The following is a 27,179-nucleotide window of genomic DNA, read 5'->3' on the forward strand; positions in this document are numbered from 1 at the left end:
GCATGTGACCTAGGCTTTATTTCTGTTATACACCACTGAATGGGAAGTTTAGAGAATAAAGTGAGCGTACTCACCTCAAGGGCACCCGCGTTGAGGAGGACATGCGTGGACTGTGTCACATCAGCAGCATGGATTGCATTGTGGTAGGGGACGTCTCGGTGGTAGTGGTCTTCTATGTGCATCAGATAGTTCACTAGAACTGTAGAGGGAATCTGGAACGTTTTTAATAAATCTCTTTCCTGAAAAAATGACAAATAAAGTAAAATATTTATTAAGTGCTGCATTAATTCAGTACACAAATGTATCATTTCATTGTCAAAATACTGAAACTCACAAGTGTTTAACAATTATTACAGTACAAATTTTAGAAATATTAAATTCTTTAAAAAAAAAAGAAAAAAAGATAGCATGTGCATTACCCCTATGTATATAAAGACCCCTGCAGACAGACAAACAAACACACACACAAACACACGCAGACACACACTCACAAACACATGCAAAGACACACACACACACACACACACACACACACACACACACACACACACACACACTCACACATGCAAAGAGACAAACAAACACACACACACTCAGACAGACAAACAAACAGACACACACAAACACATGCAGACAGACACACACACACACACATGCAGACAGACAAACAAACACACAAACACATGCAGAGAGACAAACACACACACACACACACATGCAGAAAGAGACTTACACACACACACACACACACAGAAAGAGACTTACACACACACACACACACACTCAGAAAGAGACTTACACACACACACATGCAGAAAGAGACACACACACACACACACACACATGCAGAAAGAGACTTACACACACACATGCAGAAAGAGACTTACACACACACACACACATTCAGAAAGAGACTTACACACACACACACACACATGCAGAAAGAGACTTACACACACATATGCAGAAAGAGACTTACACACACACACACACACGCAGAAAGACACACACCCACACACACACACACTCAGAAAGACTTACACACACACACATGCAGAAAGAGACTTACACACACACACACACACACACACACACGCAGAAAGAGACTTACACACACACACACACATGCAGAAAGAGACTTACACACACACACACATGCAGAAAGAGACTTACACACACACACACGACTCAGAAAGACTTACACACACACACACACACTCAGAAAGAGACTTACACACACACACACACACAAACGCAGAAAGAGACTTACACACACACACACACACTCAGAAAGAGACTTACACCAGGAAGAGACTTACACACACACACACACACACACGCAGAAAGAGACTTACACACACACTCAGAAAGAGACTTACACACACACACACACACACACATGCAGAAAGAGACTTACACACACACACACACACACACACTCAGAAAGAGACTTACATACACACACACACTCAGAAAGAGACTTACACACACACATGCAGAAAGAGACTTACACACACACACACACACACACTCAGAAAGAGACTTACACACACACACACACATGCAGAAAGAGACTTACACACACACACACGCAGAAAGAGACTTACACACACATGCAGAAAGAGACTTACACACACACACACATGCAGAAAGAGACTTACACACACACACACACACGCAGAAAGAGACTTACACACACACACACATGCAGAAAGAGACTTACACACACACACATGCAGAAAGAGACTTACACACACACACACACACGCACACACACACACACACAGAAAGAGACTTACACACACACACTCAGAAAGAGACTTACACACACACACGCAGAGAGACTTACACACACACACATGCAGAGTGACTTACACACACACACACACAGACACACACACACAGACACACACACACACAATTGGTGGTAGCCATAATACTAAATTCTTTTGTGTATTAATTGCTATGACATTAAAAGTTTTAGTTACCTGAAATATTGTATATGTAATTGAGGTCAAAGGTCTATTGTTTGAGAATTCTGAAATTTTGAACACATCAACACCCCATTTGCTGACATCGTTCAAGTGCTACAAAATACAAGAAAATTGCCAGTGAAAGAACATTTCAAATAAAACAAATAAGAAAAATTACAACTCAAAGAAGAAATTATCAAGTTTTAGATCCTAAAATGTGAGGAAGAATCTTGAGGCTTGCTCAAATTTGGTATTATAGAAAATGAATATCTCTACATAAATATAATAATTTAGGTAAGATCATTGATTACACCACATTGTAGTACGGGATTTATTGATACTTGACTAACACAAAGGTTTAAACTTTAAAATATTCTATAAAACTAACATTGCAATAGAAAGCCTTATGAATTTCATTTGTACCTACATGTATATAACCATATATATCAATAAAAATGGCATTTCTGGACTATGTCTATTAAATTTTTCTTTGCATGGTGTTTCGACACCAAATACATGTATATCAATAAAAATAGCATTTCTGGACAATGTCTACTTACTATACTTAGTTTTTCTTTGAATGGTGTTTCAACACCAAACTTTGGCACAATTCCTGTGAAGCTGTTGGCATGCTCGAGTTTGCGCACCCCGATGATGCGTGACATGGGCCGGTTCCCTTCCTGTATGTCTTTGATTGGTTCGCCTTGTTCAACCTTCAGTGTTGGAATGTCCAAATCTTGCTGTTTGTCTACAATGATAAAGATAAAGATGTTACTGACAGACTCACACACTGTGTGTAACACCTGTACCATGCATGGCAACAACTCGGTCCATCCGACATATTGCTATAATTTAAATTACAATGATAAAGATAAAGATGTCACTGACAGACTCACACACACTGTGTGTAACACCTGTACCATGCATGGCAACAACTCGGTCCATCTCACAGCTTGCTATAATTTAAATGATATTCTGTGTGACGGTACATGCTCTTAATTTCTTTTCGCCTGTGGCGATATTAATTGTTTTAGAGGGCCGTGTGCAGTTCCAATATGCACTTAGCCCAGGTGGGCACCTTGTTACGTAATACCTTCGCGCGACCGTGCATCCCAATATGCACTTAGCCCAGGTGCAGAGGCCATGTGGCCAGTAGTTACGTAATACCTCCGCGCGACCATGGAATCTCTAGCGAACTGGCGACAGTAAGTCTGACCATCTAAGAAAAATATGCCGGCGTGGTCGCTGTGGAAATATCACTTGATAGGGGGAGGGCCGCGATGTACCCCCAGGTGATATTCGGTTTTTATGATAAATAGCTAGGGTTTAGAGATATCGGGGAGAAACATATTGGAAGGCTTCCAGGGAACGTTCATCCGTTAGGACTTGGTAAATATCATTTCTGCTCTGTTGTATAACCTTGATGTGATTGATGTGACTTTAAATATTTTAATACTGTATTATACCAATATTATTTAGACGGTGCTGCCGGTCATCTGATGCAGTATACTGTAGGCTCACTGTTCTGAATAATTATTAAGGCTTAGCCAGTCATCCTAGAGGACCTAGGTAAACTGTAGGTTATTGTCTTTATTGTGATAGGTACCAGTATTAAGTCTGTATTACAAGGTTATTGAATGAGTAGTTAAGGGTTAATTAAAAATTAACCAGTTAGGAATAGAGTTGTAATTCCTTTATTAATTAAGTTCCCCTGGAAGTGTTTCTCAATTATCATATGTTACTGAATGAGTAGTTAAGGGTTAATTAAAAATTAACCAGTTAGGAATAGAGTTGTAATTCCTTTATTAATTAAGTTCCCCTGGCAGCGTTTCTCAATTATCACACGTTACTGAATGAGTAGTTAAGGGTTAATTAAAAATTAACCAGTTAGGAATAGAGTTGTAATTCCTTTATTAATTAAGTTCCCCTGGCAGTGTTTCTCAATTATCACACGTTACTGAATGAGTAGTTAAGGGTTAATTAAAAATTAACCAGTTAGGAATAGAGTTGTAATTCCTTTATTAATTAAGTTCTCCTGGAAGCATTTCTCAATTATCACATGTGTGGGTGTTGTGTCACAGTGAAGTGATTAGCATATTGTGTAAACTAGACACCTAGAGGTTAACTAATTAAGTGATCAGTTCTGGGTTGTTATTATTTGTTGTTGTTAATTAACTACTGCGGAAGTACATTTGTCAGTGTAGGTTAATACAGATTCCAAAGTGTATTGTGTTTTTGTTGTGTTTTCTAGTGAACTAAACGTGCTATAATAATATATACTTTATATAAGATCTTATCTCTGATCATACCTAGACGAGCCAGCGGGTATAACTGCCTGTTACAGAGAGATCTAATAGATATACAGTTAGGAGAGATATTTGGACAATCGTGTTTCATTCAGTTACGGGTATTATAGGATTCCCGTGACATTCTGAAAAAAAAGATACCACAACAAAAAAACAAGAAATGATACTCCTTTCTAAAAATAAAAGCACAAGAAATATTCCATCTTACTTTTCTAGTAATGTTGGTATAATTTTCCTTCTAGTGGTACTTGTAGTTCCTGAAGGAAATTTCCTTTCTATATAGCTCAGTGTAGGTACACTATTGAACTTTGAATTTACACAAAAAAGGGTTTGTAAATCAAATTTTCACTATAAAAGGTTAATTGTTTATTACATTTGTAAACCCTTACCCAATATTGTACATGCCACTTACATATTAAACAAGATGAATGCAAAAATGTTTATACCATAATAACAAGAATAAAGCCAAAATTCAAAACCACAACATGTTGTTCTTATAACAAGAATAGACACAAATTGAGAACCACAACAAGATGCCCTCATAAAAATAAAAACAACTTCAAAGCCACAACATGTTGCTCTTATAACGAATATAAAAACAACTTCAAAGCCACAGCATGTTGCTCTTATAACGAAAATAAAAACAACTTCAAAGCCACATGTTGCTCTTATAACGAAAATAAAAACAACTTCAAAGCCACAACATGTTGCTCTTATAACGAAAATAAAAACAACTTCAAAGCCACAACATGTTGCTCTTATAACAAAAATAAAAACAACTTCAAAGCCACAACATGTTGCTCTTATAACAAAAATAAAAACAAAATTGAAAAGCACAACATATTGCTCTATGTGATGTTTACTCTGCACTCAAAAAATAATTTGTTTTTAATCTACATTGGAGCAGTGTTCCTCCACCAGTAACAGAAAAATATCAATATTCAAAATACACAACAGATTTATTCGACAAACATATTTATTCAACATAACAGATTTCTATTATCACCAGTCACAGCATGCATATCAATGTGCATAAACTGCTCTATCTTCTATGACACATGGTACAGATTTATTTAAAAACAGTCTGACACCACATCTCTGTCATATAACCGTAATTAAAATGTGTTATGTGCATCATTAAATAAAAACATTCGTTCCTTCCTTTTTTCTAATCAACATCATGAAAAACTAAACTTCATTAAGTGGGCTAACTGATGTTTTACTTTTCTTATTCAGATTAACACAAATGAGTGATTTTATGCACTAGACTTTAGCATAGCTAATACAGATTTTCTATTTGCATTGTTTAGATATTTTCGTGTTTAAGTAATTCAAATTTCATGCTTGTGTAATGATTATTTATTATGTAATCATTCCTTAAATTTATATTAAAATTTCTATAGGTTATACAGCAAAAATTATTTTCATTTGTCTTAAAATTTATATATGCAAAAATATCTTTTAAAAATACAAAGAAAACTTATAAAGAACAAAAACTTACAATAAAGAGATCATAGCAACAGGTGATAATAACATTTCTGAATACAGAAGCCAGTAACAACTACACAAGTGTATATACAGTAAACTGGATCAAAGTGTTTCATTACAACAGTTTTAATCCGATATGTTTCCTTTTCCTCCAGTAGTATGTAGTATAGTAAATAAAACCACAAGATCAAATCAAAGGAGCTGACTTTTTCCTGTTAGACAAACAAACCACTTTAAACATACTGTACAAAATAGAACAATCAAATTATAAAGAGTGCAAGTATACCACAGACTGTTAGTTATAAATATCATCCATATAAAATTACATTTTATATAAATAACTTCTACATTCATAATATAACTGTATAATATAAAATGTTTATACATACATACCGGTATGTATAATATCAGTTGTTTTGTAATACCAAGTATTCTGTATAAACAAGATTCTGTTCTACTTATAATAATACTACTAGCTATATGTACCATACATAATATACCATACAACATTATCAAAGAGTTTTAAAATAAATTTACCTTTCATAGTTTTAAATAAATAATTAAATCTAGTACAAAAAGATCCAAAATGTCCATTTTGACACAAACACCAGTCTGTCTATGCTAACAGAGAGCAAACTGGTCACAAACTAAATTGGTTATCAACAACATACACTGAAAGAAGATCCACACTCCTTGGTGGATAAAAAGATAGTTGCCATTATTTAATGGTTACATTAATTCAAATCTCTGTAACGTATTCATTTATATTGAAAGATTCAATGCCAACTTCATTTTCATGAAAACCCCAAGAGCCTATACAATATGCTCAGCCCTTTAAAGTGAATACAAAGTAACATACAAGGGGTACCATGTTGTTCAAAGATCTGAAAGACTATCTGTAATATGCTTATAAGAAATCAGCATTTTCATGAATGGATAAACAGTTCAGGTCACTTAAACAGTTCATGTATGTCACAGAGTACACACTATATATATATATGCTTATAAGAAATCAGCATTTTCATGAATGGATAAACAGTTCAGGTCACTTAAATAGTTCATGTATGTCACAGAGTACACACTATATATATGTTTTGTAAGTATCAATGAAATGAGATAAACATTTTTCTATATATAGAGAATTAATAACTTCGGTGTAAATTTGTTTACTTCTGGCCTGTTCAAAACAATGGATTTACAAATCGTAATAAAAGTAAATTTATATTACAGTTTGTATTTTAGCATGTATATTAATTGGATTTTGTAATACCAAATTTCAAACTGAGTTCATGATTGGAAAACGTGTTTTTTTTGTAATGTTGGTACAAGTTCCTGTTTAAACTGGATAAACATTGGACTAACAATATAACCTGTTCAGATCATAAATTGCGTCTGCTTTTTAAAACTTTGTGGAAACAGAACCGTATGGACCAAACACACAGTAGAAGAGAATGGCAACACCTCCAAATAGAATGATAATACATTTAACAGCTGGCAAAGAAAATAACATGTTTTCCAAAGAGACATTCCTAACTTTATATATAGTCATTGTAACATGTTTTTCGATAACCATTTAGTTTTCTAAAACATTGAAATTACTTATTATTCTACTTAGAATATCAATATTTGTCTGAACATCATCTTTCTAGTGGTTCAAAATGCCTGTGCTAGTTTTTATTTAGTAAATGAGTTTGGGAGTGGCAATCCTCTTTGTGTGGCAGTACAAGAAGGATGGAATCTCCAGTACAGGATCTCCTTGGGATTGGCTGTCCTATAAATGAGGCACTAGACAGAGATTCATGAAATCGATCACCATTTTGTCAAATGCAGAGATATGCATATGCCTTGATCACTTATTACGGTTTTATTGTTCAAATATGTAAATACATGTAGCAGTTGAAATTTACTTTTACCTCTGTTTTTAATATATATATATATACAAAATTATTGGAAGATAGCAGTCAGTTTGTGCTACTGCAAGCATTAGAATGATCACAGACATATTGGATATACAGACACCAACGTCCTTTAGAAAGAACATGAAAATAATATGAATAATTAAACATAACAAATCTTTAGCTACAGAAACATGTTACAATGATTACAGTCGAAAATGTCCCTTTAAGGATCAAACCTATTTCTAAATTAAGTGACTATGTCATTGGCAAAGAGTACAAACCTATTTCTAAATTAAGTGACTATGTCATTGGCAAAGAGTACAAACCTATTTCTAAATTAAGTGACTATGTCATTGGCAAAGAGTACAAACCTATTTCTAAATTAAGTGACTATGTCATTGGCAAAGAGGGCAAAGAGTACAAAAAGATTGATAGACATATACAACAATCAACAAAGACAATAAAAAGCATCAACAGATGCATTTCAGTCATACTCCAACAAACACAATTATAGCCTTTCTCCAGCTGATTTAATATAACATTAATACATGCGTTTGTAACTGATAACATCAAAGTCCTTATATACAGAACCAAGTTACATGACATATGCTAATGAAGGAAACGTGCAAGTAACACTAGAAATCTGATATGGTGTGGGATTGTTCTTGACGTCAAACATTCGACACTTTTGATCTTATTTTACAGTTCTGCAAGGAAGACTCATAACATAACACGCATTTAAAAAAATACTGTGTTTTTATATGGTGTTTACCACAGAATTCATAACTTAAACAGAAAGTTAACTGTGGCTTTTAAAAACATATGATAGGCTGATAAATATTTATGCATCTGATAAAATATCTATTTTGAAGAAGTTTCAGAAAATTGGTATAAACCAGATCAAAATAACACAATAAAACATGTAGTAAATATGCAATTGAATATTTATTTTACAAAACTACAGGTATAACATATATTTGTTTGACAAAACTACAGGTATAACATATATTTATTTGACAAAACTACAGGTATAACATATATTTGTTTGTCAAAACTACAGGTATAACATATATTTGTTTGACAAAACTACAGGTATAACATATATTTGTTTGACAAAACTACAGGTATAACATATATTTGTTATACTTAAAGAAAAACGAAAGTCATAAATCAAAGGAAACAAGTATATATTTAAAATTTAAAACCTACAAAGCAGTTACTGTGTTCCCAACACATTTTAAATATCACACTTGGTCTTTAGTATTAAAGAAACCCATTGTGGCCACATAGGCTACTAATGTTCAGCATCAAAAGATCTTTTATATTATATTTCCCAGAGATTATGACACACGTCCATTTGTTATACATATAGCATGGCTTTTGATATAGGAGTTGTGGAGCAGTTAGAAATGGGAAACAGCCCAATGAGTTATTGGATAGGGAAATATATGAATAAACATTAATTAGTGTATTGAAAAATATCTACAAAAGTGTATGCTGTTTGAACACTGTGACAACAGACCTTTCCTAGACAAGATATACTTCATGAGTTACATAAACTGCTTTGCATATGAGAAATTGATGTGATTACTCTTTCAGCAAACAGCAACACAAACTTCAAAACATTTTATGCATATGTAAAAACAATAGTAACATTATACTAACATTAAAAAAAATCATTGGTCAAACATTACCTAAAAAAATAAATGTGATTACCAACTAACTAATTAACCATCCATTGCAATGAAATCATTTTGATGGTGCATGATTTTCTTTGATTACATTATAAGAGAGCATTAACAATTATCAACATTTTAAAGAGCTTTTACAAACCATACCCAAAGAGACAATGGGGTGGGCTAATATCAGAATACACTTTTAAAACAAAACAAAACTGTCTCTTGCAATTAAAACATCCTTGATGTACCCTTTTAGGAGGGTAGAAGGGAAGAATTTTAAACGTTCTCTGTACACTTATAAAAATGTTGATAAATGTAAATAGCCCTAAAATAATGGTTATAAGAGTGGAAAGAAAAGTGAAAAACAAAAGACATCACAACTTACATTTAAAGCAAGTGGTAGTACAGACAGAGCAGGCATAGGCTGTGCAAATAGTGACATTGTCAAGACATCCCCTGCATGGGCCAGAGGTGTCGAGGATGGTCATCACCGAGCAGACTGCAGGCATGTCTAGCCGTGAGCCGTAACAATGCATCAAAGTTCACTAACGAATTCCTCCTCCACCCAATACAAGTACATAAAATGTTTGTGAGAAACAAAAAGTCTTCTGTGAAGATATAGTGATAAAATAAAGTTTCTCTTAAGTGCAACTTGGTGCTCCTTTCTAGCAACTTTTTCTTTCACAAATTGAATGGTCACTAGGAAAGCTTAAGATTGTTTGAACACAGGAGTTTGCATGCCTGAGTTATATTTCCTGTTCTTATGGCAGATACTGCACTCCCATTGGCTGCTGTCCAACAGATAACTTGTCAATAATCTTTACGGGACCCAGACGTTTGATAGAAATTCTCTGTACTACATGCTACCTGCCAAGTGTGTAGTCCCTCCCCCTGTCTTACTATATGTTTGTCCATACTAATTGATAACAACAGATCATGTGTCTCAGTGTGTGTCTGCACTGAATACACCAAAACATGTCCTCAACATACTTGCTGCCCAAACGCTGCAAACTTGTCAGTGTAAATACATTTCTAACACAGGCTTGCATGGAAGCAAGTTTGGAAAGAAGTATTTATAAGAAGAAAAACATGTGCACTTTACATGTACTTTTGTTGTAGTTATTAAAACAAATTATTATAAAATGATATTCACAAATAAGCAAGTACATTTGTACTTTAGAGTATTATAATATATTAACACTAAAACAAATTATCAGTGTTATTTTGAGAATTTACTACAGAGATTTATCCAGGCTTTCTGTTGATCCGAACATATAGGCCCCTTCCCAAAACAAACTGGCACTGAAAATTTCCATTTTCTGTACTAAATATACCATATATATATATATATATATATATATATATATATATATATATATATATATATATATATATATATATATATATATATTAATTTAACATTGATGTCAGGTCTAGCTCGGGGTTAGCAAAACAATTCACCAACTATCTGAAAACCCCCATCAAAATCCACTGTGTAATATTAGAATATAAAACTACAAACAAGTTGTTGCTCAAAAACAGACACCATATCCCCTTTTTTACTACTCAAGTTTCTCCTGAGCCAAATATTCTGAAAATATATTTCCAATCACACAAATACATAGATGTAATATACCACCTAATAAGAAAAGGAAAACAATGCCACCATTGTGATGAATAATCCCACAGTGTGTAGGTAGACAATCGTCACCACCAATTACTGTAAACCACCATTGTGATGAATAATCCCACAGTGTGTAGGTAGACAATCGTCACCACCAATTACTGTAAACCACCATTGTGATGAATAATCCCACAGTGTGTAGGTAGACAATCGTCACCACCAATTACTGTAAACCACCATTGTGATGAATAATCCCACAGTGTGTAGGTAGACAATCGTCACCACCAATTACTGTAAACCACCATTGTGATGAATAATCCCACAGTGTGTAGGTAGACAATCGTCACCACCAATTACTGTAAACCACCATTGTGATGAATAATCCCACAGTGTGTAGGTAGACAATCGTCACCACCAATTACTGTAAACCACCATTGTGATGAATAATCCCACAGTGTGTAGGTAGACAATCGTCACCACCAATTACTGTAAACCACCATTGTGATGAATAATCCCACAGTATGTAGGTAGACAATCGTCACCACCAATTACTGTAAACCACCATTGTGATGAATAATCCCACAGTGTGTAGGTAGACAATCGTCACCACCAATTACTGTAAACCACCATTGTGATGAATAATCCCACAGTGTGTAGGTAGACAATCGTCACCACCAATTACTGTAAACCACCATTGTGATGAATAATCCCACAGTGTGTAGGTAGACAATCGTCACCACCAATTACTGTAAACCACCATTGTGATGAATAATCCCACAGTGTGTAGGTAGACAATCGTCACCACCAATTACTGTAAACCACCATTGTGATGAATAATCCCACAGTGTGTAGGTAGACAATCGTCACCACCAATTACTGTAAACCACCATTGTGATGAATAATCCCACAGTGTGTAGGTAGACAATCGTCACCACCAATTACTGTAAACCACCATTGTGATGAATAATCCCAGTGTGTAGGTAGACAATCGTCACCACCAATTACTGTAAACCACCATTGTGATGAATAATCCCACAGTGTGTAGGTAGACAATCGTCACCACCAATTACTGTAAACCACCATTGTGATGAATAATCCCACAGTGTGTAGGTAGACAATCGTCACCACCAATTACTGTAAACCACCATTGTGATGAATAATCCCACAGTATGTAGGTAGACAATCGTCACCACCAATTACTGTAAACCACCATTGTGATGAATAATCCCACAGTATGTAGGTAGACAATCGTCACCACCATTACTGTAAACCACCATTGTGATGAATAATCCCACAGTATGTAGGTAGACAATCGTCACCACCAATTACTGTAAACCACCATTGTGATGAATAATCCCACAGTATATAGGTAGACAATCGTCACCACCAATTACTGTAAACCAGATTAATATTGCAACATGGTTTTTTGCTGAATACACACCTTAGCGCATATTCGAGACATGTAAATTTTGGTGAATACACACCTTAGCACATATTCGCGACACGTGAATTTTGGTGAATACACACCTTAGCACATATTCGCAACATGTGAATTTTGGTGAATACACACCTTAGCGCATATTCGCAACATGTGAATTTTGCAAAAATAAAGACATTGCCTTAAGCACACTCTGTCCTGGAAAATAATGCATGCATATAAATTTTGCAACTTGAGATTCACTGAGAATGACGCAGAATTAATATGCATGCATTTCCCCCAGTTTACAGTAGGTGTTCAGTACTACGGGGTGCAGTAGGTGTTCAATACTACGGGGTGAAGTAGGTGTTCAATATTACGGGGTGCAGTAGGTGTTCAATACTACGGGGTGCAGTAGGTGTTCAATATTATGGGGTGCAGGTGTTCAATACTACGGGGTGCAGTAGGTGTTCAATATTATGGGGTGCAGTAGGTGTTCAATACTACGGGGTGCAGTAGGTGTTCAATATTACGGGGTGCAGTAGGTGTTCAATACTATGGGGTGCAGTAGGTGTTCAGTATTACGGGGTGCAGTAGGTGTTCAATACTACATGGTGCAGTAGGTGTTCAATACTACAGGGTGCAGTAGGTGTTCAGTACTACGGGGTGCAGTAGGTGTTCAGTACTACGGGGTGCAGTAGGTGTTCAGTACTACGGGGTGCAGTAGGTGTTCAGTACTACGGGGTGCAGTAGGTGTTCAGTAATACGGGGTGCAGTAGGTGTTCAGTACTACGGGGTGCAGTAGGTGTTCAGTACTACGGGGTGCAGTAGGTGTTCAGTACTACGGGGTGCAGTAGGCCCAATATATAACCACTGTGTCACAGAGGCTGTGTGGTAATCATCATCTACAGCCTTAACAGGCCCAATATATAACCACTGTGTCACAGAGGCTGTGTGGTAATCATCATGTATAATTCAGAGGAACTTGGTACAAAGATCTTACAGGATTACAAAATCAATGTAAATATAGTGAATAAAAGAAACCCATGTTTTTTATCTATTTTTTCACCAAACTATTAATTCAGTAAACAGCCAATCAAAATGTTCACAGGACATTGGTAATTTTAATATAACACAAAATCTAATAGGGGTCAAACTGAATAATTTTAAATAAATTATAGAAAACTAAATTAACATTTGTTTTGTTGTTCAGTATATAAACACATCACTTCATGTGCAAGACAACAAAACACTTCACCAAAACAGCTGTATAAATTATTATAATAAAGCTTACAAACATCGACAAAATACCATTAATTATTGATTATCATACTGCTAATGGTTGCAATTTCTGTGTTACAATTTATTAAACACAAAATACATATTCTGTTTATTACACAAATGTGGTCGTGTTTTTCGTAGACTAATTGAAACAGATATCAAGGTAAAAACGATCTCAAAAGACCTTATAAAATAAACATTCCCAAGTCAGTCAGATGAACAGTCCCAAGTCAGTCAGATGAACAGTCCCAAGTCAGTCAGATGAACAGTCCCAAGTCAGTCAGATGAACAGTCCCAAGTCAGTCAGATGAACAGTCCCAAGTCAGTCAGATGAACAGTCCTAAGTCAGTCAGATGAACATTCCCAAGTCAGTCAGATGAACAGTCCCAAGTCAGTCAGATGAACAGTCCCAAGTCAGTCAGATGAACAGTCCCAAGTCAGTCAGATGAACAGTCCCAAGTCAGTCAGATGAACAGTCCTATTAATGCACCACAATCATTGTGTGGCTGCAATGATATTGCATGTGTCATATAATATTTATTAAAGAACATTTTGTAATATGGGTATTTATTACTTTTACAAGTTGCAAGCCTTAATTTCAGCCCGTAAAAATGAACACTAAGTTTGGTTAATCCACAAATCTTTAACACATATAGATAAAGTTATAATAGAGTGAAATAAGAGTGTGACACTAAAATGTGGAACTACTCTCTGGACCAGAGCTAGTCTCCATAACAGCCACTCTCCAGAGATATGTGCCTTTTTAGAATGATGAAAAATGCACTTTGTGGTATTACAAACACCAGGATGATAATAAATGTTGATTAAGTAATGTCTGATTTCAATTATTAAAAACTGCTTTAACAGTGAAAAATATATGGTAGTGCTTAAAAACTTGGGTCTGCAACTTTAATACAACTAAATGAATGATTGCTGATGAATGATTGCTGACTGATACCCAGCTTGAACATGCATCAGCTACAAGGTGTCAAAGGTATTAAGTATATAATATTATAAATTCTTAACAAAAATCCCAACAACAACAGAAAACCATCCAAAACAAGCACTTTCAAGACTTTGTCAAAAAACATTTTCAAATTGTGCAAAATCAATTTGAGTACTAAACAAGGCCTTTGTGTTGTGAAATGCAATCTATTTTACACGAAGAAGCCAAGCGTGGTGGTGTTGTGTGTGCACTGGTGGTGGAGGCCAACCCTAGAGCACCAGGTATGTGATGAGGTGATGCTGACGTCATATCACTGTGCTATCAATTATACAGCTCCACGCACCGCTGCCATAAACCGCACTCCTTGGTGCCTTTAATCAATGCACTGCACGAATATAGGTGCTCTTGCCATATATTTATGGTTCCTTGTTTTAAGTTAATTTCCAGTGTGATGTTTTCTGACCAAGCAAAATGGTGAAATAACATTTTCCCCCATGTATTGTAAATTAAATTAGACTGATAAAAATGTGTTTATCGTTATAACCTGCTTATGCTTTCACTTCTGTTAAAAGGTAATCTTTTTATTTTCCTAATTCATTAAATATTGAAGTTCAACTGGTCCTGTGTTAAGTATCTTTTTGCTATTTACTTAAGTAGCTGCATGTTTTACAAAGATTTTCTAAAAAAACCCAATCAACTACCATCCACCTTGAACAAAAGAATGAAAGAAAGAAAAGCTTTATTTAATAATGCACTCAACATATTTTAATTATGGTGATATGGTGTTGGACAGATATGGTTATGGACCACATATGACAAACCTGTTACTTCTATCACATGGCCTACTCTGTTTTGAATAGCAGCAGGAATATTTTCTATGCACCATATCCCACAGACAGGACAATACATACCAAGGCTTTGTGCAAAGATATAGCCTGGATCATGTATTACAGTGATCAACTCTAGACTGATTGTGCATCAGTTGAACACCTTAACAGTGCTCAATAACAAAGAGAAAATATTTGTTCACCAAGACTCAATGGATCATCACATTTAAAACCGAATAATATTTGTTCACCAAGACTCAATGGATCATCACATTTAAAACCGAATAATATTTAAATTATTATGGTTATTTTAACAGAGTGACAGACTATTCCTACCAGTTAGAACAGAAAACAAAATATTGGTTTGAATACATTTCAACTATATTTCAGCTATATTTTTCCATTAGTAGCAAGGGATTTTGATATACACTTTGACATACAGGGCAATACATACCACAGCCTTTGACATACCAGTCATGAAGCACTGGTTGGGATGGGGAAAATAACCAGTGAGAGAATGAGTCCACTGACAAGGGTTCGATCCTTTTACCCAAGCACCTTAGGTGAGCACTCTACTGACAGCAAGATCCTGCTCCTGGTTTAGTTAAGTCTCATCCTCTTTGTGAGATAGTGCCTATAAAAGATCCTGCCCCTGGTTTAGTTAAGTCCCATCCTCTTTGTGAGATAGTGCCTATAAAAGATCATGCCCCTGGTTTAGTTAAGTCCCATCCTCTTTGTGAGATAGTGCCTATAAAAGATCATGCCCCTGGTTTAGTTAAGTCCCATCCTCTTTGTGAGATAGTGCCTATAAAAGATCCTGCCCCTGGTTTAGTTAAATCTCATCCTCTTTGTGAGATAGTGCCTATAAAAGATCCTGCCCCTGGTTTAGTTAAGTCTCATCCTCTTTGTGAGATAGTGCCTATAAAAGATCCTGCCCCTGGTTTAGTTAAGTCCCATCCTCTTTGTGAGATAGTGCCTATAAAAGATCCTGCCCCTGGTTTAGTTAAGTCCCATCCTCTTTGTGAGATAGTGCCTATAAAAGATCCTGCCCCTGGTTTAGTTAAGTCCCATCCTCTTTGTGAGATAGTGCCTATAAAAGATCATGCCCCTGGTTTAGTTAAGTCTCATCCTCTTTGTGAGATAGTGCCTATAAAAGATCATGCCCCTGGTTTAGTTAAGTCTCATCCTCTTTGTGAGATAGTGCCTATAAAAGATCCCTTGCTATTCATCAAAGAACAATCCATGCAGTGATGCAGTGGGCTTCCTCTCATCATCATCTGTCTAGTCCTAAACCACATGTCTGATATCACACAACAAGAAATAGAAATGTGTTTAAAACATTTCTTTTTTCCCCAATAGACAGGACATCACCTACCTACAATGAACAAATTGTTGGGTACTGATTGTGAAGGAGAAGCACGTACCTTCCAGCTAGATGGGTTCTCCAAGGATGATGAATTCTACAACCCATCATACCTCATTAACATGACAGGGGTATTGTGGGAATATCAGCTAATTAGAAATAAAACCAATCCCTACTGTTGCTGGAGATACAGTGTCCACCCACACTGCATCAGAGTATCTCAGTGCATCTGATCTGAACAAATGCTTCATGGTGAACAATACAAAATGGAAATAGAAACACATACACATGAAGTGACTCTTGTACTTAATCAAATATGTAAAAAAAAAAATTGAATTATTTGCAATTAATGTAGCCACTATGAATGGAAAAAGACATTAACAAATTTGCACGAGACATGACTTCTATATCCAGACAGGATGTTTCATTACGCAAGCAATAGACCCAAAAAAAAAGGAATTCCAAGTTTGCAAATGACATCTCCATATTACCGTGGGCACACCTATTGTACAGTACTTCCATTAAGCTTTGTGGTAAAATGAAGCACTAATAACGCACCCACCATAGCTTGCACCCTGACTAGCAGGTAAATCTGCTGATGTCAAACATCTGGGTTATTCAGAACACTTCTGCACCTTAATGACTGTTGTGGAGTACTCACTGACTCCATCCTGATCAAGTGATGCCTCCAACCACCAAGTTCCCATGTCAGAAGTAATCTGAGGGAACAATCTTCGAACATTTTTGTTGCAACAACTTGCAAATGAATGGAAGATTGCTTAATTGAACATGATACGCACTACATGTACTAACATAAGTATGCTGGTTGCCCATACTAATAATAGTATATCGCATGAGATAAGGTAGGGCAAATACATATTTCATGGTTAGGAATTGAGTCAAGGATTGTCTGTTATTTCCTTTATGTTCATCGGTATATGAAAATAAACATTCATCTGCGAAGCCATTCAAACATAAGTTTGTGGATTATCTTTTTGAAATATTCCTACTAATAGCAACACTAAAAGTTAATATTTTATTTTGAATTATTGTTTTTGCCATTAAACAATAATGCTCAATAAGACAAAGTAGCAATATAAAGTGATGTCATCAGATATGACTCCCCCACCACCCCCAACGTTATTTTTATGTTCATCGATAAATAAACAAACTTGCATTGCTAAGGCTGAACCAATGGGATAACATTACATTGTAATGATTGTAATGGAAATTTAATTAGTAAATTGCTTTAAGTTGTACCTTAATTTAATAAACCATACAGATGTTACAGTAAAAAAATTATAACTAAAAACAACCATTTTTTTTCATTATTCCAAATACTTGTTTAGATGGTTTTATAAACAACAGAAATATTTTCTTTTATTTAATTTCCAAAACTATTTGCATATTGGTCCTACTACATTCAGGAGGCAAATTATTGAGCCATGTGGTACATCAAATATACTGGAAGATGAACATTCCAATATATATCTACACAAATATCAGTATAATTACAATGTATTCAGACTTACAACAAAACAATTTGCACAGCATGAACCATCCTTCTGTTGCCAAACATAGCTGCTTCATATAAATATAAATGCTTCTCTCCATATTAACAATTAATCTTGTCTACTTAATGAGTAAATCTTTCTTCTTGCTCCCCATCCTAACAGGCATGAAGACAATGATTGTATTACTCTTTGATTGATTCGCTGAAGGGTGATGATGGTTTTACATTCCAAACTTTAGTTCTTGCATTAAGAAACTACTTACGTTATATTTAAAACATGAAGAAAAAAAAGTGCTGGAAATCGAGGAACAACCAAAAAACTGACATTACGGTTTCCTGCACCGAAATTACTTGACTCAGGATTTTTGGTGCAGGGGAAAAAAAAAGTGTGTTAAGAACCTGACTTCTCAATTACATAGGGATTGGTGGACTGAGTGCATATATCTCATGGTTCAACACATTACGCACATGAGATTTGTTTTAAAATGCAAGTCCATATATAGCTGCATGTTTTTATTCAGGAATTAAGATATAAATTTAGATATTATATACTTCAAATTAAAATTAATAAAAAAGTGATGGATTTTTAGCAAAATAATTAATAAAAGAGAAAATGGAATGAAAGCAAATTATAAAGGTTAGGCAGTACTTTAATATTTGTAGCAGGTGGGTTGTAGCCCAGTGGTAAAGTGCTTGCCTAATACACGGTCTGCCTCCGATTGATTCCCATCAGTGGGCCCATTGGGCAAGCCAGTGCACCACGACTGGTATATCATTATCCAAGGTCATCATGTGAACTATCCTGTCTGTGGGATGGTATAAAAGATACTTTGTACAAAAGGAAAAATGTAGTAGGTTTCCTCGCTAAGACTATATTACCAAATGTTTGACATCCAATAGCGGATGATTACTAAATCAATGTGCTCTAGTGCTGTCATTAAATAAAACAAACTTTAAATTTTTACTTGAAAAAAATACTGACAAAAAGCTAATGACGTGACAGGTTGGCAAGGGGGAAGAGTGGCTACATTATTGGTATATCTGAAAGATAAACAGTAAAACAGACTACGGTATTGTAAAACTATATATATATATATATATTGACAAAACAGGTAAACATTGCACTTAAAGGCAGATGCTTTGTTTTGTATTGCAATAATTCCATCAGGATACCTTACATTTTTTGTGTGTCAGACATCACTACATGTACCTAACACATGTTATTTTCAACAGATTTTCAAACAGATTTTGATGTAAATATTTGTGTCCTAATTCATTTAATATATCTTGCATGTTAGCAATAAATGAACCTGCAAACACTGATTCCACCATCAACATAATAAGTTGGGACATGTGTGAGGAAAAGAATGAATGAACAAGGTTCCAGACTAACAACAGTTTCATCTTAGAGATTATCAGGCTTCTTTCATGTCTGTGGTTTCATCAGTTCCAATACCCTCTCGCTCAGCAGGACAGAAAAACAGAAACCTCCATTCACCAACAAACAAATAAAAGATCTGAAAGACATTTTTAATGGTAATGAACTGGTAAGCAACAACACTCAATGAACAGAACACACCCAGCCTTTACTAGTCGCCCCACAGTGCAATTACAGTGCTACTATATTTGGATAACTGGTTTGTGAAATCACCGGTTCCTTGCATGTCCCGCCAAGCATGCTGGCAGACTTTACGTAATTCCAACAGTGCTATAATGTGATGAGTTGCGATCACCAGTAACAAGAGATGACACAGGAATGTTAACAGTTCAAACACAAACACCCGAGAATAACCTACAAGTTACTGGGAAAAAAGATCCTATTTAATTACTGCATATTGACTTAAATCATTACAGCATGATTTAACTAGTGTGTGCTACAGCTTTTTGTAAGATGTTTACATTTTGATGACTTGTAACATTCTTGAAATTAGTTGAAAGGGTAAATAAAGTTTAAATTTGAACAAATGTTTTGTCACCTTGAGCTTTGAATTAATGATATCTTCACACACCCAAGGTCAGTGATGATATTCCTTCAGATATAAAAGGTTGGTTTTGTGTGCAATTCTTTAACTAGTAACTCCTTATGAAACTAAACATATTCTTTCAGATATAATGGGTATGTTTGTGTATATAAATCTTTAGCTAACCCCAATCCTATAAAACCAAAGACCTTAATCTTGCATAGAGTAAGGCCATGTCTTAAGTAACAATCTGAATATAAACTGAGGTTTCTAAGTCTTGTGTCGGCATCTTGCAGTCAAAGACTAGATGTCACTGCTACAGTTACCAACTCAATATTTCTCAAGGTGAGTTCAGGTTGTCCTTAAGATTACACAGACTGGTCGCCCACTAACTTTTCTGAAGCAGATTGACTGACTTTTCTGTCATAGACTGACTTGACTTTTCTGAAGCAGATTGACTGACTTTTCTGTCATAGACTGACTTGACCTTTTTGAAGCAGACTGACTTGACCTTTCTGAAGCAGACTGACGACTTTTCTGACACAGACTGACTTGACTTTTCTGACACAGACTGACTGACTTTTCTGACACAGACTGACTGACTTTTCTGACACAGACTGACTTGACTTTTCTGAAGCAGACTGACTTGACCTTTCTGAAGCAGACTGACTCTGACTTGACCTTTCTGAAGCAGATTGACTGACTTTTCTGACACAGACTGACTTGACTTTTCTGAAGCAGACTGACTTGACTTTTCTGAAGCAGACTGACTGACTTTTCTGAAGCAGACTGACATATCTGACACAGACTGACTGACTTTTCTGTCACAGACTGACTGACTTTTCTGACACAGACTGACTGACTTTTCTGACATAAACTGACTGACTTTTCTGACACTGACTGACTGACTTTTCTGACATAAACTGACTGACTGACTTTTCTGACACTGACTGACTGACTTTTCTGACACAGACTGACTGACTTTTCTGACACAGACTGACTGACTTTTCTGACACTAACTGACTGACTTTTCTGACACAGACTGACTGACTTTTCTGACACTGACTGACTGACTTTTCTGACACAGACTGTGATTGTACCTCGATTATATAGAAAATTTGTGATCCAGTTGATCTAGTCTGACCTGAGTGATCTTGCAATGGTGTTCAGATTTACCTGATTTATGACCTCAGTGTAAATTTTTAACTCCACTGTCTGATCTTTGTAGTCACATAGTCGATCTGAGATAGTCTGAATACATAACAATACAAAAACATTACAATACACAAACAAGACAAAAACATTACAATACACAAACAAGACAAAAACATTACAATACACAAACAAGACAAAACAAAAGGCACAGCAACATTTTGACAGTTTAAATAAACCAGAACTTACCTAAGTATGTGTTACAGATGTACTCAGCAATTTGATTTCCTGATTTACTAGACTCAGCAAAATGACTTAATTCCCTGTTCAACATCCGTTTGAACTGAAAAATAATACGAAAACAGTGAAATTTCAAACTGAAACACAATACGAAAACAATGAAATCTCAAACTGAAAAACAAAACTGGACAACTGGACATAAGTGCTAACATTCAGAAAGAAAAAACAAAATAGTTTTGGTATAATATTTCACAAAAAATCAATATCCAAAATTTAAAAGATTTAGCAGATAAAAACAAAAACATTTTTCAATACAAGTAATTGTAATTTCTACATAAAAATATTGATGCAAAATTATTTCAACATGAATCACAAAACAAATAATTACTTCAAAACTCGCTATATAAATACATTTGCAATCTTTTATACAAACAACTTGCCCTGGTTATGTAGTACCGAAGCCATCAGATTAGGCCAATATAGGCCAGTTCATGTTCCTTAATAACATAGTCCTAGACAGACAGCCGAGGTGTATGTCCAGGACAGCATACTTGAATCTTAATCGGATGTAAAGATCGAAATAAAGTTCAAATGAAGTTACCAAAATTAATTTTTGAAAACATAATGTATCATTATTCAAAGCAATAATGAGAATATCATTAGAGACAGCAGAAATTCTTGATATTTTTTTAGAAAGAATTGTTTCATTTTATAGCTCCGATGCCATGTAACTGTAATTAAAATTTGTTGAATATGTTGTTAAAAACATTCCTTCCTTTCTTCAATTTTGTGATAGTAATGAAAATACAGGCAAGGATTTTGTTGATGTGCTTCAGTTAATAACATTATGGTTACTGCCACCTTTACACACCTAACATAATTTTGTTGATGTGCTTCAGTTAATAACATTATGATTACTGCCACCTTTACACACCTAACATAATTTTGTTGATGTGCTTCAGTTAATAACATTATGATTACTGCCACCTTTACACACCTAACATAATTTTGTTGATGTGCTTCAGTTAATAACATTATGGTTACTGCCACCTTTACACACCTAACATAATTTTGTTGATGTGCTTCAGTTATTAACATTATGATTACTTCCACCTTCATAATTTGAGTTTCGGCTGATACAGTTATACCTAACATAATTTTGTTGATGTGCTTCAGTTAATAACATTATGATTACTGCCACCTTTACACACCTAACATAATGAAGTAGGAAGAACTAGCTCACCTTGACTGATGCCATGTTGCTGACAGACTGGTGTGTCTGAATCGTTTCCAACTGATCCAGACACCAATCTAGTTCATCCAAGGTCTCCTTAGCCAACTGCATATAGGATTCATCTGCAAGAATATCAGATATTTTGTACAATTAGCATAGGTCTTCATGTAAAATTTAAATGTAAGACTATCAAATGTATGGTGTAAATTCATATAAGACTTCAAATTCATCTGTAACTATAAATGCATGGTGTAAATTCAAATAAGACTTCAAATTCATCTGTAACTATAAATACATGGTGTAAATTCATATGTCACTTCATGCAGTATTCCTCTAAAGAATATCAAATGCATTGTTTAAATTAGCAGTGGATGTGGTTTAAGCAATATTTATTCCCAATTATAATGCTGGTTGGGGATTGGCCAACAGGCAAAATGCCTATATCAAGACCTCTCCCTACAATTTGAAAATGTAATTCAGGTTTATACAAGATGACAGACCAATGGTAAATTTCAGTGGATGTCATCAGAAATCATGAAAGATTCATCCAGATGTAACAATATCAAATGTATGGTTTTAAATTCACACCAGACTTCATGTAGGAAGATGTATTTGTAAAAATATCAAATGTATTGTTGAAATTCATATTGGACTTCAAGAAGGATTGATCCATCACAATATGAAATATATGGTGCAAGTCTTCATGTAGAATCATGTGTATAAGAATATCAAATGTATTATTTAAATTTTATATAGCACATAAATGTATATAGGATTGATGTCTAAGAATATCAAATGTATTATTCAAATTCACCTAGGATTTCATATATGTTACATTTGTAACAATATTAATTAAAGTGTATTGTTTAAATGGTAGGACTTCATGTATGATTCATATAATAATACAAATATATAGTTATAATTCATATAGACGTATACATTGTTTGGTTATATTTTGCTTTAAATATATACATTTTAACACTTGAGTTAATCTTTCACCTTTCTTCTATGTGTTTTTTTCTACAGTTCTATCAGTTATAACTTAGCTCTGAAGAAAATTTCTAAACAATATAAAAAAGAAAGATATTCAATAGAGAATCAATTTTTATCTTTGGTCTTCTTTGCTTTCTGGGTAAGATTTTGCTCAGTCGGTAAAGAATTCACTTGTTTGCATCATAAGATTTTGCTCAGTCGGTAAAGAATTCACTTGTTTGCATCATAAGATTTTGCTCAGTCGGTAAAGAATTCACTTGAGGTGTTTGCATCATAAGATTTTGCTCAGTGGGTAAAGAATTCACTTGTTTGCATCATAAGATTTTGCTCAGTCTGTAAAGAATTCACTTGTTTGCATCATAAGATTTTGCTCAGTCGGTAAAGAATTCACTTGTTTGCATCATAAGATTTTGCTCAGTCGGTAAAGAATTCACTTGAGGTGTTTGCATCATAAGATTTTGCTCAGTGGGTAAAGAATTCACTTGTTTGCATCATAAGATGGAATCACATCAGTGGACCCATTTCTAATTGGTTTTTTCCACCCATCTAGTGCACCATGGCTGGTATATCAAAGGTCATGGTATATGCTGTCCTGTCATTTGAAAAGTGTATATGACAGATCCCTTGCTACTAATGAAACAAATGTAGTGGGTTTCTTTTAAGATCACATGTCCAAAATAGGAAATATTAAACATCCAATAGCCTGTGATTAATAAACCAATGTGCTCTTTTGGTGTCATTAAACAAAACAGACTTAACTTTCTTTACATTGTTTTGTTCTGTGGATGTTTGTCTGAAGAATTGTATTGAAGTACACCGAGGTTTACATTCAACATTGGTTGGGGAAGTCACATTTCATAATGCCCACGAAAAATATGTTAATGTCACTGTCTTAATTTGCAAAGAAAAGTGGGTTACAATAAAAAATAAAAAACCCCAGATTACTTCCTTATTTCCGATGTAGTTTGTTTAGAACCAGGAACAATAAGAAGGTATCAGACTAAATTTGATGTAACCTGTCTGTCAAACGGTAAAATCTGTTTCATGTCAAATGCAAAGAAAATCAGAAAACTAACTGCTCTATTGATTGTGCAATCAATAAATGTCTGTCAAATATTCCCGTATTCCTGTTCTTTCACTGTGTAAGGTTAAAGCTTATGTCAGATGCGATCACATGGATATGAGTGGGAGGCACTAAAATTGTATTTTTCTCATTGCTCAAACTACTGGAATTATATAGGCTGAATTGATCAAATCTTCCTTTGTAGGTGGTGGATTTTTGTAATGACTCTCTGTAGCATCTCCCAAATGTTATTTATGTTTGTTAAATCTCTACAAAAAAAGAAGAGAGAGAGAGACCCACTTAAAACAACGAGGAGTGGGAACTAGCTCAGGCAGTAGAGCGCTCGTGTGAGGTGCCTGGCTTGTAGGACTGAGGCTCCTCTGCAAAACCACAATGGGTTTAACACAGTCCCATCCAGCCCCCCATGACTGGTCTTATCAAACCACAATGGGTTTAACACAGTCTCATCCAGCCCCCCATGACTGGTCTTATCAAACCACGATGGGTTAAACACAGTCCCATCCAGCCCCCCATGACTGGTCTTATCAAACCACAATGGGTTTTACACAGTCCCATCCAGCCCCCCATGACTGGTCTTATCAAACCACAATGGGTTTAACACAGTCCCATCCAGCCCCCCATGACTGGTCTTATCAAACCACAATGGGTTTAACACAGTCCCATCCAGCTCCCCATGACTGGTCTTATCAAACCACAATGGGTTTAACACAGTCCCATCCAGCCCCCCATGACTGGTCTTATCAAACCACAATGGGTTTAACACAGTCCCATCCAGCCCCCCATGACTGGTCTTATCAAACCACAATGGGTTTAACACAGTCCCATCCAGCCCCCCATGACTGGTCTTATCAAAGCACAATGGGTTTTACACAGTCCCATCCAGCCCCCCATGACTGGTCTTATCAAACCACAATGGGTTTAACACAGTCCCATCCAGCCCCCCATGACTGGTCTTATCAAACCACAATGGGTTTAACACAGTCCCATCCAGCCCCCCATGACTGGTCTTATCAAAGCACAATGGGTTTAACACAGTCCCATCCAGCCCCCCATGACTGGTCTTATCAAACCACAATGGGTTTAACACAGTCCCATCCAGCCCCCCATGACTGGTCTTATCAAACCACAATGGGTTTAACACAGTCCCATCCAGCCCCCCATGACTGGTCTTATCAAACCACAATGGGTTTAACACAGTCCCATCCAGCCCCCCATGACTGGTCTTATCAAACCACAATGGGTTTTACACAGTCCCATCCAGCCCCCCATGACTGGTCTTATCAAACCACAATGGGTTTAACACAGTCCCATCCAGCCCCCCATGACTGGTCTTATCAAACCACAATGGGTTTTACACAGTCCCATCCAGCCCCCCATGACTGGTCTTATCAAACCACAATGGGTTTAACCAGTCCCATCCAGCCCCCCATGACTGGTCTTATCAAACCACAATGGGTTTTACACAGTCCCATCCAGCCCCCCATGACTGGTCTTATCAAACCACAATGGGTTTAACACAGTCCCATCCAGCCCCCCATGACTGGTCTTATCAAACCACAATGGGTTTAACACAGTCCCATCCAGCCCCCCATGACTGGTCTTATCAAACCACAATGGGTTTTACACAGTCCCATCCAGCCCCCCATGACTGGTCTTATCAAACCACAATGGGTTTAACACAGTCCCATCCAGCCCCCCATGACTGGTCTTATCAAACCACAATGGGTTTAACACAGTCCCATCCAGCCCCCCATGACTGGTCTTATCAAAGCACAATGGGTTTAACACAGTCCCATCCAGCCCCCCATGACTGGTCTTATCAAACCACAATGGGTTTAACACAGTCCCATCCAGCCCCCCATGACTGGTCTTATCAAACCACAATGGGTTTTACACAGTCCCATCCAGCCCCCCATGACTGGTCTTATCAAACCACAATGGGTTTAACACAGTCCCATCCAGCCCCCCATGACTGGTCTTATCAAACCACAATGGGTTTTACACAGTCCCATCCAGCCCCCCATGACTGGTCTTATCAAACCACAATGGGTTTAACACAGTCCCATCCAGCCCCCCATGACTGGTCTTATCAAACCACAATGGGTTTTACACAGTCCCATCCAGCCCCCCATGACTGGTCTTATCAAACCACAATGGGTTTAACACAGTCCCATCCAGCCCCCCATGACTGGTCTTATCA

At 36.0% G+C, this 27,179-nt stretch overlaps 1 protein-coding gene across 1 annotated transcript in view; it reads right to left on the bottom strand.

Moving 5' to 3' along the window:
• LOC121374835 (cAMP-specific 3',5'-cyclic phosphodiesterase 4C-like) overlaps positions 1–27,179 on the bottom strand; it is a 196,127-nt gene that overhangs the window by 13,380 nt on the left and 155,568 nt on the right. Inside the window, exons 5-9 of the mRNA XM_041501946.1 lie at positions 22,912–23,024; positions 21,678–21,771; positions 2,534–2,721; positions 1,989–2,087; positions 75–239 (exon numbers count right to left, since the gene is read on the bottom strand). Coding sequence (XP_041357880.1) covers positions 75–239; positions 1,989–2,087; positions 2,534–2,721; positions 21,678–21,771; positions 22,912–23,024 — 659 coding nt within the window. The remainder of the gene's footprint in view (positions 1–74; positions 240–1,988; positions 2,088–2,533; positions 2,722–21,677; positions 21,772–22,911; positions 23,025–27,179) is intronic.

This window comes from Gigantopelta aegis, chromosome 6, assembly GCF_016097555.1.
Source record: "Gigantopelta aegis isolate Gae_Host chromosome 6, Gae_host_genome, whole genome shotgun sequence".
Taxonomy (NCBI): Eukaryota; Metazoa; Mollusca; class Gastropoda; order Neomphalida; family Peltospiridae; genus Gigantopelta; species Gigantopelta aegis.